Below are 13,444 nucleotides of genomic sequence, written 5' to 3'. Positions count from 1 at the left end.
CTCTTTTGATACTGCAATTTTAACACAGAGGAGCTGTGCCAAGGAGCCTTAGGATGAATTAGTAGTTCATAAACTCGAGGGGTTATCAGTACTTACAATATGTGATAAATTGTTATGTGTCATCAGAAAATAAATGGCTCTTTAAGTGTGTTTTTGTACCAAAGTATAGGTATGAACAGGTTGGGAGTAACTTCACATAAACATTGTCTGGTTTCTATGTGTTTCACCTCCTCTCTTTATGCTGCACATACTTGTTTAGCTGAGTGCTGTGTGTTTGTTTAACGTGTTTTTAAAGAAAATTCAGGAAATATCTGGGTATGTAACGTGTTCCACTAATCTATGCCAATCTGAATCACGAAAAAAAAATGATTTCCCTTCTGGTTTTTAGTTCAAAATGGTAGTAAAGTGAATGAAATCTACCTTTTAGATTGATACATTGTTGTGCCGACTCTGCATTTAAATGCATCTCACTCTGTTGTATGTGGTATTTGCATATTTAGCAGAACAAAACAGTAAGTTGGTGGATTTGAAGCTGAAGAAGCTCCTAGAAGCTCAGCCACAGGTGGCAAATTCACTCTCCAGTGCTGCTCAGAAAGCTGTAACTGATAGCTCAGAGCAAGACATTAAGGTAAGTTTTGATTAACGCTTTTGTCTCAGTACCTGTGTGTTCTGATTTCTGTTTTGTATTTCGTGATGAGGAAAATGATTTCTTACCAAATCCTTCACAGTAAGAAACGCAGAAAATCTTCACGGCGGTGCGCTCTCATAGTTTGCCATGCGCTGGGGTTTTCTTTTCTGTTGATTAATCAACGCATTTTCCTCTTTCTTTGGGTCTCGATACTTGTAATTGGCATAGCAATAAGAGCCATAAGAAGCGTCTCCAAACGTGTACTGCTCAGGTTGTCACTTAAATCAGAAGTGCAGCACGGGCTGTATCCTGCACCCGGTGCAGCCAGCAGCGAGGCTCTCCCGGACTTTAACAGGAGCAGACTTGGTCTCAGTGATTTTCTTCTCTTCCCAGCCTGACCCCCTCTTTTCTTCTTCTTTAAAACTAAGCCGCGTTACATTTTAAAGGCATACATACTTGGATACTTGACAACGAGTGCTTCTGAGGGGAAAAAAAGAAACCAGTGTGCGGTTGTTCTGCCTGTTCTTAATGTTCGCCACTTCAGCGTAAAGCACACACCAATCAATTTTCCATTTCGTTTTCTTAATTAGCCCCCTTGTGTTCTTACTATTATTATCCAAAAAAAAAAAAAAAAAAGGGGGGCCGTGTATGTCATTAATATCCCTATGGCTCTGGGGCACTTCCAGTTGGGTATAACTTTTCACCCACCTGCAGTCTGTGGGGAAAGCACTGCTGACTGAAAGGATTTCCTTCCCCAGATACAGAGATGCTTTGAAGTCCCAAAACAATGACTTTCATTGCTTTTCCCTTACACTGTCGGTTCCTATAAATTGGTGATGAAAGTGTGTGGCAGCAGCAGAGGACTTTCGGTCTCTATCTTTGAACAAAAGGAAGCCTGGATCAAGTCTGATTTTTGCGTTCAATTTAGCTTTCTGCAGTGGATTTAATGCAAAATGAAGCTGGCCCAAGAATAATACAATGGATTGAAAAGGCTAACTGAATTAGTGGGCTTAGAGGAATACATTTGTAAAGTGGCAGAAGTCCCTAGTCATAAAAAGGTTTCTTAAAATGGGATTTACTGGCTAATCACACTGATATTTTAGCATGTTGCCAGGCCTAAAAAATTAGTCATGTTTGTTTATTTTGGTAAAGACTCTAGTTTAGACTGTCAGCTGGTAGTGTGCTGTTAACAGCAAAGCGCCTTCCATTTAACCAGCACCATAACCACCCGCTCCGTGCAGCTGAAAAACCCCTGTGTGAGAGGAGTGATACTTTTCTAAAGCTTTAATTCCACAAACGATGCCGGGGCCACCTCCACCAGGGTAATGTGCCACCAGGCAACCTGGGGGAAATGGTGTTTCTCCCCGTAAAAAGCTCCTGCGAAGGGCTTGGGTTTTTTTAAGGTGCCCCCACAAAAGGTGCGACTTAACAGTTTATCTCCGCGGCCGGCGTTTTAACCAAGAGTTTTGAAAGCGGCTTTCTGAGGAATATATGGTGTCCATCTGTTCTCGGGGAGCTCCCGGCATTGAGTCGGATTTGTTTTTTAATAAAATGCAGTTTACACGTTTATAAATGAGGCATTCTGTGTTTGTGGAAAAGGATAAACTGTTACCTTCCCTGGAGGATTGTGTATCCCCGGCCTCCTTGAGGCTAGAGAATAGGCCATTGGAGAACTCCCTCATTACTGATTGTCTCAATGCAGAGGAAGGGCAAAGTCTTGGTAGCTTTTGATAACCAGTTTCAGCATTCAGCAGGCTTAGCTATTAGTCATGCATCTTAGCCTTTCCCTATTTACTTTCAAAACACTTAATAAAAATAATAAAAGATTAGGTATAAAATGAAATATTTGTTTGGTACACAGCACCTCGGTATCTGCAGCTTCCACACACCGCAGTGGTTCAGTCTTCTGGGATATTTCGCGTCGATAGAACCATTTGAATTTGTTACCAGTATTAACATAGGAAGCCCTGGAAAAAGATAATTGTAGTTTCCTTCGCTGTAAAAGGCTTACTTACAAATCTGGCTTTGGAAAGTTATAGCTGATGAAACGCAGTTCAGCGGGGTAGTATTATAATCCTACCTTTTAGCCTTCATCCAGCATTAGTGGTTTATCTCAATGGGCATAAAATAAGAAACTAGTTCTCCTTGTCGTACAAGGCTAGGGGACTGCACAAAACGAGCCCATTCTCTCCCGGGCAGCAGCGAGGCGGCAGGGAGGGAGGCGAAAGGCACCGCACGGCGGCACGGTGGCGGTCGGGGCATGCACGCCGCTGCTTGGCAGCAGCAAGCACAACGCTCGACAAATCAAAGTTGCAAAGGAGAGAGATTTTCGTTGAAAATCTGCCTCGCTGACAAACACCAGGCACCCCCGGTAAACGCGTGGGCCTGCGTGAGGGTGCCCAGATAGCAAAAAGCCAATCGTTGCCACCACGCATTAAACAAAAAAAAAAAAGGAGAAGTTAATCACTCTTCTCCTTTTTTTTTTTTTTTTCTTCCCCTGCAGCCGATACTTTCATCCTCTATAAACTGCAGTCCGAGTTGGGAAATCCTCTTTGCAAAAACCTGCATTGTGTTCCCCCACCGAAACATACCTTTCGAATTTGTGTCTTCACGTTTCTAAACAAAAGAAACTGTTGTGTGCCTTGTTTTTCTAGCAGAATGGAACAGAGGAGCATCGTGCTGAGCGATTACAAAAAGCAACAGAACGTTTTAGAAATCCTGTTGTGTTCAGCAAGGACTCCACCGTCAGAAAAACTCAGCTCCAGTCTTTCAGTCAATACGTGGAGAGCAGACCAGGTAGGAGAAAAATATAAAACATGTTTTCCCATCTTATGATTTAATAATATTTAACAATAAATATATTAAAACCCGATAATGTAAGTCCCCATTTCAATACATAAATATCAAGCTTTATAATAATTTTACATGTCTTTCCCCTTTTTTCAAGAGATGAAAAGGCAGAGATCAATACAGGAAGATACAAAGAGAGGAAATGAGGAGAAGGCTGCGATAACTGAGACTCAGAGGAAGCCATCAGAAGATGAAGTGCTTAATGTATATTAATTTTTTGTCTGGTTTCATGATTGCTGATAATTCCAAACTGTATGTGGAAATAGTGCCTTTATTTGTTAAAATGAGATGTTAGGTTTTTTTAGATGTCAATCTCCAGTGCATTCAAAGCAGAGTGAGAGGGGTGCACTGTTGAATTAGTCTGCAGTGTGGTGATAATTGTCAGATAAAAAAAATGAATTTTTCAGAGTTCCACAGCCCCAGCTTCCTTGAGACATTTCCATCAGGGCACTTCCCATAAAGAGATTCCAGTATTGATCTACCGGGAGGATTTTAATTATTACAATAGCAGATACCGCAGAGCTGCAGTTAGAGGGAAGAGTCACATGAGACCTGCTAGAATTTCTCAGCCAACCCATTTTGTTGGCTTGGGTTAATGGGTGTTCAACCTTTCCATTATCCAGATCAGCCGTGAATTACTAGCTGAATGATGTTTGCATTAATATAATATATATGGTAATTTCTTCACTTAATTAACGGGGAGGTTCAGCTCAGTAGGGGTATGGGCTGATCATGTGTAAAATTGATTTGTGAGGGAAATATTTGATAGACCGCAGGGAGAAAGCTGGTTTTGATGGACAGCTGTGGGACAGAAGCAGGAAGAACAAGTTTTACCCTGATTTTTTTTTTTATTATTTTTTTTTGTCTGAAAACACAACACAGCCTTTGATGGTGGTCGTTTGGTGCTCTCCACAATTTATCTAAATACGTTTGTAGTTTTTGCTGAAGCACGCTGGAGCTGAGTAGAGGTTTCTTACCACTGCTGCATCTACCCTAAAACATCCAACTTTTTACGAACCCAACAGTTATTTTTAGCACAGTTGTACTTTTGCAGAGCTGAAAAGCTCTGGCACAGTAAGTTCACATTATATATGCAGATGATACACATGAACTCTAGGGATATTTCAGCCTGACACAGCATTTCTTTTCATCTTCTAATAACAATTGTTAACAATTATGCATGCTGACATTAGGGAAGTTTTCATACTATTTTCAATTAATTATAGTTGATGAAAGGCAATATATTGCACATCACCTCAACTCTGTGCACTGATTTTTTTTTTTTTCCTTCAGGGACTACTCTCAGGTAGTTCTGCTGTCGATTTTCTGGCTGTATGTCAGGTAGAAAAAGGTTTCCATTAGAGCTGATACTATTGGCTGTTATGTAGGAAGAAAAGGATTATTGGGGACATAACACCTATTAAATTCACATCCCCTTAATTTTAAACTTCTGGGCTTGTTACTGGTCTGGGAGTTCAGCCATTCCCTTAACCCTCACTTTGATTATGTCTTTATTTGAAATAATATGCTGGCAGGATGATTATTATTATACTTGTCACTGGAATACGAAGCTGAATTGACCATTTCAGACACATTTACAGGAGAACAATTGAGAATGTTCAGTGAAAGTATCTGCAGCTCTTACACAGCAACAAGTTAGCCTCCAGTAGGGAGATAAGTCTCAAAAAAAAAAATATTTTTTTTTCAGTTCTCAAGGAGCAGTGATCTTACTTGCATCCTTTGTAGAGTACAAATGAAACATGAAGTCATGTTGCCATTTTTTTCCCATCTTAAACCATCTCCAAGGCTCCGTGGCACAGTTGTGGGAGGGCTGCTCAGGACTGCAAGGGGGTGGAAGGGGTTACTCAGAAGGAGTCATATTTTGTTCCCAACTTCTTCTGAACAAACCTGCTTCAGGAATGGCTGTTTGCTATTGAATGTATCCTGTGATAACCCAGCACAGGTGGGTAGAAGTTGTTGAGCCACATGCGAAGAAGTTTGAGGTATTGGAGGACTGTTCTCCTGCTCCCGATGGGAGAGCCAAACAGTTTGTTGGGTGCTTGTTGGAAGTATTTGGAGAGGTTTGTGGTCATCTGCAGAGCAGCGCCAAGACCTCAAGGGGCACAAGGGGCAAGCTTGACTCATTAGCATTTCCATGACTTTCTCAGGAAGAGAGAGCTCAGTTTGATTTCTCTAACACGGGTGCCAGGGTCTTGGTGTGGAGCAGCAGGGCAGAGCAGGTCAGTCCCCGTGCACCTGAGAGCCTGCACCAGGCGGCTTGTCACTGCTGCCCGGGATAAGAATCACAGTTAAGGTAATTAGCAGTATTTTTCCAGATCACTGTGTAGCAGGGCAATTGCCTGCAGTAGGGGAAACCCAGAGAGGCATTACAGCCTCGTCTGTTGAAAGACATCATTACAGTTGACCCAGAGGAGCTAAACAAGCTAGGGAGCTTGGTTTGGGTTTGGTTTTAATCTCCAAAGCCCACGTTTAAATTGTCATTAGAGACTCTTGCGGTAGTTCTTCTAGCCCCTAAAGTTAGGGTTTTAAAACTGAATAAGAAATGAAATGGCACATTAAATAGCACTTTATTTGGATTACGTTTCCTTTCATTATGCTTTTCTACAGCTGCTTTTATGTACTTTGAAATTCATATAATTTGTTTCTACAAGTCAGCCAGGTAGTTAAAAACTGCAAAATCAAATGTTCCTTACAGGAAAAAGTGGGATGTTTTAATAAACAAATGAGGACATTTGGCAAAATTGTAAAGTTTATGAAATGTAAGTGTTAGCTTTTTGGTAGCAAGCATGATATTTGGTTGTTTAGGTAAGTGCCTTACTAAGTGTTTGTGGAAAGGAAAAATGCAACTTACAAGTGATGTTTTTTCTTCTTGTTTGTTCTCTTTAACAGAAAGGGTTCAAAGACACCAGTCAGTATGTTGTAGGAGAATTGGCAGCACTAGAGAATGAGCAAAAGCAAATTGACACCCGTGCCGCGCTGGTGGAGAAGCGCCTTCGCTATCTCATGGACACAGGTACGGTGCCCAATTACACTGTAAACAGTTTTGGCAAATTGAGCGTTCACAAACTCTTATAGAGTTTTGGAAGTGTGAATCTTTGAAGCCTGAATGTTCAGCAAAACTGCCTTGAAAATAAAAAGGCTGCGATTTGCAGCCACCTCTCTGGGCCCTGGTGATAAGAGTGCCTTCATGGGAAGTGATAACTTGCCCTGATACCGTGTGAGCCAGCACTATTGAACAGTGTGCTCATCCATGCAGAGTTGGAATACACATCTGTGCCTCATTGATATGCCACTGCTTAAAAAAAAAAAAAAAAAAAAAAAAAAAGAAAAAAGAAAAAAAAAAGTAAGATCTTCACTGTTCTACTTATTCAGTGGGAAAAAAAAGATTTGGCCAGCTAAAGCCATGTACTGCATGAAACAGAGCACAGTACGTGGGGGAAGGCTCCATTGACTAGATCACTGAAATTTGAGAATACTATCTGGTTACTGATGCTCCACAATTATTTTATTTATTTATTTATTTTGGGGAGAGCACGTCTTAAAAAGTCTGTACTGCTTGGTTTTATGGGTGCAGCTGAAAAGATTAAAATATAGGGGTGATTTTTTTTTGTTAAAATGTGATGGTTTTGACTTCCGTGATGCACGTTACACGGATATTATTAAGTGCTGATGGTCATCAGGAATGGAGGGGTTTGGCAGCATCAGTTTGAAACAAATGATGCTTTGGTGTTTCAAAAATAAATAATATCATAGGTCCAAAAAGTGTTCTTCCTGTCCCTTGGGGAAAAAGTTAGTTGGTGCAAATTACTTTGTGGTTAAATTGTCTTAAAAAGTTACGTGTGCCTGATGGTATAAACTTGAAGCCTACCTCTAACTGACATAACAGATTTCAAAGTAGATTTGAATCCAGTGATGAGTTTTGAAATACAGATGAAGAGACCTTGTTTAAAGTTCAGTGTTTTGAAATGAGCTTGTGACACACATCCAAATATTGCAGTGTTTTTTAACTCTGTCATATGCTCAGGTGGTTTGACTTTTTAAAATCATTTTGAAAATAAAAATGTCCGAATTTCCTTCTTGGATGGATGCATGCTTAGAAAAACTTTTACCTATTAGAGTTTTGGAAGTACTTTTTCAAATGCATCGCATGACTTTTAGCTACTCAGTTGATGAAAATACATATATGTCATCCTGAACTTTCGTGCATACTTTGTTGTGTTTGTGAAACGTGTGTTCTGCACAAAGGAACTCCTGTGGCATTTCAGAAGTCGTATGTGAACCCTGAACACTACCTCTAGGTATATATGGAGTTGTCGGCACTGTATACTTGGGGGTTTTTTAAAATCTGATATCGTGGTATTGATTATGTTGTCTGTTCCATTTTAAAAGGAATTTCTTATATTTGTTATGCTTCTGGGTTTCCTGTGTTTTGAAGTATGACACAAATGGCTTTATTCTTCATGTCAGACATGCAGCAAGATGGCAGTGCTTCTTTTACATCTTCTGCAGAAAATGGGGTGTCTAGCACACAGCTAGAGTGGCTTGTACAGCATGGCTGTAAGGGTTGTAACAGGAATACTAATGGATACCCATCGCTGCTTTTACTGGGGATGAGGGAACAAGTGGTGCAGCCCTCATAGAGAAGTTAGTTTTATGTTCTTGATCATTTCCTGAGGATTTAACTTAAAATAAATGATATGACAAGCCCTTGATAAAAATCCCATTTACGTTCTCAGCTCAAAGACACAGTTTAGGAAAAAACTTATGAAACGTGGAGTTTCTTACTTATAGTTAACTTTATTGCCTCGAAGGCGAGGATTCTCCAACTTTTCCAACTAGGGATCACACGTTAACAGAGAGACTCTCTTGAGTACCACCTCCCCTGCCAATCAATATCCCATTTGTCATCAGACACTATCCCTGTGGCAGCAACTGCAATTGCTTACATGGAAAAGTAGTATTAGGAGGTAGGTTGTTTTTTTCTTTAACAGTCTAATGTGATACGGCCTTGGCAATAGAAAAAAAAAAAAAAAGCATCTTTTTGCTGTGCCTTTCAAATGCTGTTGTGTCATCTCTGCTCCTTTGCCCCATGTGCAGTCCCCTTCCTCTGGCTCCTTGTCTGGCTCGTTTCCCTGCAGGTTCCTCTCCCACCTGCTCCTTCTCCTTCCTGCTCTGGTACCTACTGGAGTTGCTTCAGAGGATTGTCTGTGTCTCATCTCATCAGTGGGTCTGTTTGTCAGGATGGCACTTGGTCTTCCTCCCTACCTCTCTTTAGGAAGTAAATCCTAACACAGACAAATAACAGCTTGTGCTTCTGCCTCAGTCCCAGCTTCTTCCATAAAGGTCTGAGCTTCTTCCCCCAAGTGTCTTGTCTGTCAGACAGAGGAACCTGGAAACAAAAAGGGTGAGTCAACACCGTGCGACCTGCCAGCTCACCACAGACCACTAAATGGTTTGCAAAGCGAAGTTTGCAGAAGAAATAACTGCAGGCTGATAGCTAGAAAAGCCCTGAAGGGCTGGCGATGATGATCTTGGGGTTTTGCAAATGCTCCCCTAGGTGTTGGTGCATACCAGAAAGATGAGAAACAAGAAATGCTGGCAGCTCTCAGAGCTGTAATGAAAAGTCTTGATATTTGTTTTTTATTTTTTATTTTTTTTCCGGAAAATGCAAGCTTTAGGAACCAGGAGGTCGTATGGCCCTCTGTAGCTTAAAGGTCCTGGAAACAGACCATAAAGGAGAAGAACCACAAATGAATTGGATGTGTATTTAAAATACTCCTTTAGGCAAATCTCTTCCTTGATGTCGTACTGCTTGGGGGTGTAACACTGGAAAGCCTCGGGCAAGTAGGAGTCTCTGCTGGCCTTATTCAACAGGTGAAGCAGGATGCTGCGTTTGTACCACTGTATGGAGAAGGCCTTGTGCTGAATTGCCCCCAAAATGTTTGCAGGATCTTGTTTCCCCACTGGTGTATGAGTGCGTTTTGTACTGCGATTTCCAGCTTTGTCTCTGCGTGCACCAAAAGCACACAAAGTCCAAAGCAGCACAGGACTGGGAGACTCACCTCACGGATTAATCATTGCCTTGAAATTAAATTGAAGGAGGAGGTGAGCATGGTTTGTTTGTCCCCGTTGTGTCTGCTGGGGCCTGGACCATCCTTTCCTTCTCCACTGTGCTTGGCCATGTTCTTGATGAGACTTGTACTGGGAAGAAAGCTCTCTCCCTTCCTTCTCATCCTCCTCCAGCCCAAAACTGGGAGTGTTTCTTTTCCAGTGGGGAGACTCTGCCACCTGGCAGCTCTTCATTCTCTGAGTTGGATTCCTTTTTGTTGCTCGGCCAGGAGGGATTGTTCCAGGCTGCAGCTTGAATCTCTCTTCTGGCTACATCCGTTTGATGGAAGAGACTTTGTCTTCTGCTCCCATCCATCAAGGCATTAAAGCAGATGGGAATTTCCTTACTATGGACTAGGAGGAAGACCAGAAACATGCAGTAGCTACCCCTTGGACGATGCAGGCTTTGGGAAACGTGGAAGAATCCATAGTTTCTACCCAAAGGGAACCAGCTGTGAGTATAGACAATGGTTCTTGGTTAAATTCCAGCCCGTGGCAGTGGCTGACTCAGTTAGGCATGCCATTTTCTAAAGAAAGTTTCGGGCACTTACAATTGCAAATAGATGTTTGAAAATGCCCCCCTAGCTTTGCTGACACACCAGGGGCTGCAGATAGCTGCAAGGAGGGGATCCTGGAGGTTCTTCATGCCCCGCTGCCTCCTGACCAGGAGGAGAGGAGACTCTGGCACAGTCCAATCCGATCCAGTCCATAGGACACACTCAGGGTTGCAGAGGTGTCCCTTCCACTGCTGTCTTCTGTGCAGGATTAGGAAAAGAGAAATATAACGGAAACAGGGTCTTAGAAAATGAGCCCAGGTCCTCGGCGCACGTGCATTGCCATTTTCTGGCCCTGCAGACAGCTTTTTGGCTGGGGAGCTGAGTTTCTGGCCCCCGGCCAGAGGGGAGCTGCTATTTTCAAAGTTCGTCAGCCAGGCAAAGAGTTTGGATCTAGCTGAAGCTTTGCATTTCCAGCGCCAGCTGCTCCTGATTTGACTAGAAACACTTTCCTAAGATGTGTGAAAAAATAAAAGTTATTAAAATTACCGGCTTGCTGATTTCCATTTGAATCTGAATAGTCACACTCTTATTAATATCCTGTAATTTATGTCGCTGGTGCCGTACCTCAGCCCTTGGTCTTTGCGCTTAAAATGAAAATGTAATCTCACCTTGTTCCAGTGAGATGGAGTCTGCTGGTACATCGCAAAACCGGGACGGCAATCAGTGTTTCAGTGTCTTGAACTCGGTCGAATAAGCCCATGGCACGTTTGCTCTCACCGTCTGGAGTTAGGTGCCTAGCAGGGGGGTTTGCAACGCACACCGTACGAAATTCAGCAGGTTCAGAGGAAACGCAGCACAGAGGTTAAAGGAAGAGGAGGAAGTTGTGTGGTTGAGTATAAAAATCGCAATTTAATAGCATTGATTTCCCTTCTTGCTCTATTATAATGGCTTGACACCAAATGATGACAGGGGTAGGATTATCTTGCTTTCTTCGGGATTGTGCTTCCCCATGTTGTGCCGAACCAGTTATGGACAAAATAGTTTTGTCTCTACTTCGGTGACAGCGTCTTTCTCCATTGTGAATTCTTCTGTCATTGTATTTCGAGGTGTCTGTCATCTTGATATCGAAGTGCCAATTAAAACGCAGAATTATCACATAATACAATTAAAATAAAAAACAAAGAAGCCCAGTTTACAAATCTCTAATCTGAAGTTAGCTCTTTTTCGGTCACTATTTCTTCACTAATTACAAAAACAACAGTTTTAAAAAAATTGCAGCTATCAGATATTTTGTTATCTGACCACAGGGTATGAAGTGTTTTTAATTGTTTTTCTGATTAGCTACAAGCTCCCAAATTCAAGTAGAAGCATATTTGTGTTTTCTGTATGAGATCCTCTACCTTAGCAGTGGCTGAGCACGTTTGTGGTACCGTATAAGGATTAATGAAATAAAAAAAAACACCCTCTGCTGCTGCTGATTGACCACTGATGGTAAATGTAATTGAATTAGCAGTGCACTAAAATAAATGTAGACAAAATAAATATAGACAAGAAAATCTGGTGAAAGCTTCTGTAATGTTTTAGATTAATAGGCATACAGAATTCTTCACATTTTTTATTACGTTGTCCCTAGATGAATTCAAAGTAATTGGGGTGGTTAATTTTATTTACACAGAGCCGTTCACAGCGCATTAAATAATAGAGATAATTGAACAAGAATTGTCAAGTGTGTACTGATATCAGACATATTACAGAAGGGAATGTGCATAAAACTTCATTTCTATGCAGCCATTGTTTATGGTAATTAAGTACACAGATTTATCCCTTGGTTGCCTTCCAAGCTTATGGCAACTGCTATTGTTGTGCTCCATTAATATGTAATCAGGAAATAGTTTAATTTTCTAATCTGCAGTTTGAGAATTCACTTTCTAACAACTCTTAATTACTGCATTGCCCTAATGATGCTCATGGTTAGGAAAACTGAACCAATAAACTCCGTGGAAGAAGCCAGAGGGGATTATACTTCCAGAGGTGGTGCTTACTTAATAAACTTGTTATGCCTTCACCAGAGGGAGCTCAGTGTCCTTCAAAAGCATCTAATTTTATATTTCCGAGTTGTACGTACCCATGGTGTGAAGAGTTAACCTACGGTGTGCGCTGGGGGTGGCTGTAAACGTGAGTCACTAGAGAACCAGATAAGCGATGCTATCACCATTTTGGTATTTTTCCGACTGTATACTAATTGTAGAGTTTAATTGCATGGGAAATAATGCAGGTGGTTCAGTCTATTGTTTTAAATCGTCCTCATGGGTTTATTTTTGTCAAGTTTGTTTTCTTTCATTAGCCACGTTAACTAAACACCGTATCGGAAGATCTTTCACGCAAAGATAAGCTCTGAATATTGACACTTATCTTATGTTTGCTGTCTTCAGGGTGAATCTTAAACAGCAAAAGGTTTTTAAAATTGTTTCCTTTCTCCACTGGCCCATCATGCATAGGATTGCCATTTCCTGGCTGCTGTTTCACCTAGCACAGTTCTGATGAGAGCACCACAGTTACTTGGGGTTGGTGGCGCTGCCCTACAATGGGAAGGTGGCCCGGCCCTGCAGCACCTGGCCCTGTAGGTGAGAAGATCAGAAGAGGGAAGAGTTAAAATCTGCTGTGATCCACCATGGCTGGGGTGTCCCATAAACCTGGGTTTCCCCCTAGGAAAGCCCCAGGTCCCGTGTGGTGGAGCTGACAAGCCGACTTTCTGGCAACCAGATGACTTGAGGGTCTTTTACGCGTGTTGCTTTTCTTCTGGGCATGGGGTGGGCTGGTTTGGCCGAGACGTACCCAAATTCAACACCGCAGGTGCTCGACGTGGGAGCGGGATTGCCATCTCCCAGCCACTGTTTCACCTCTTTTTCAGCGTCTAAGCTGCCTCGTCAATGGGACTAATTACACCGGGAACCAAACAGCAAACATTAGGACTGCTGTAAACACATATGTTGTGTCACTGCAAATTAACTCTTCCCGAGCTAAAAAGCAGCATACGCTTTGTTGGTGTGTGTGAAAGGCAAGCCACATGTATTAATTAGGCAGCGTTTTGCACAGCTTTGAAGACAGAAGGAGCTGAGGTTCGTATGAGCAAAACATTCGAATTTATTAATGGAAAGGAAGAAAGGTTGAGCTAAAAAAGTACAGGCACAAGAAGAGGGCTTAAATTGTTTATTTAGTCTGTTGTAGCAAAATGAATTTTTTACTTTTCACATTAAGTCTCGGCCCAGGATGAATTTTTGTTGGGTCTTGTTGCCTTAGTATCTCTTCCTGTCCCTTGGCATTGGCCAGGGTCAGGGCA

General features: G+C 41.8%; 1 protein-coding gene across 12 annotated transcripts in view; it reads left to right on the top strand.

The window, feature by feature from the left end:
• The window catches only part of EHBP1 (EH domain binding protein 1), a 207,850-nt gene that overhangs the window by 166,894 nt on the left and 27,512 nt on the right, over positions 1-13,444 (top strand). For 5 of the 12 annotated variants that reach the window (XM_084284614.1, XM_084284617.1, XM_084284618.1 and 2 more), the window contains 4 exons: positions 501-628; positions 3,283-3,424; positions 3,576-3,682; positions 6,389-6,512. In XM_084284614.1, coding sequence (XP_084140740.1) covers positions 501-628; positions 3,283-3,424; positions 3,576-3,682; positions 6,389-6,512 — 501 coding nt within the window. The remainder of the gene's footprint in view (positions 1-500; positions 629-3,282; positions 3,425-3,575; positions 3,683-6,388; positions 6,513-13,444) is intronic. The other 7 variants (XM_084284611.1, XM_084284612.1, XM_084284619.1 and 4 more) reach the window with 3 other exon arrangements.

The sequence above is a fragment of the Netta rufina genome (assembly GCF_964035555.1).
Source record: "Netta rufina genome assembly, chromosome: 3".
Lineage (NCBI taxonomy): Eukaryota > Metazoa > Chordata > Aves > Anseriformes > Anatidae > Netta > Netta rufina.
The sequence above is the reverse complement of the archived record's forward strand: the minus strand, read 5'-3'. Positions and strand labels throughout refer to the sequence as shown.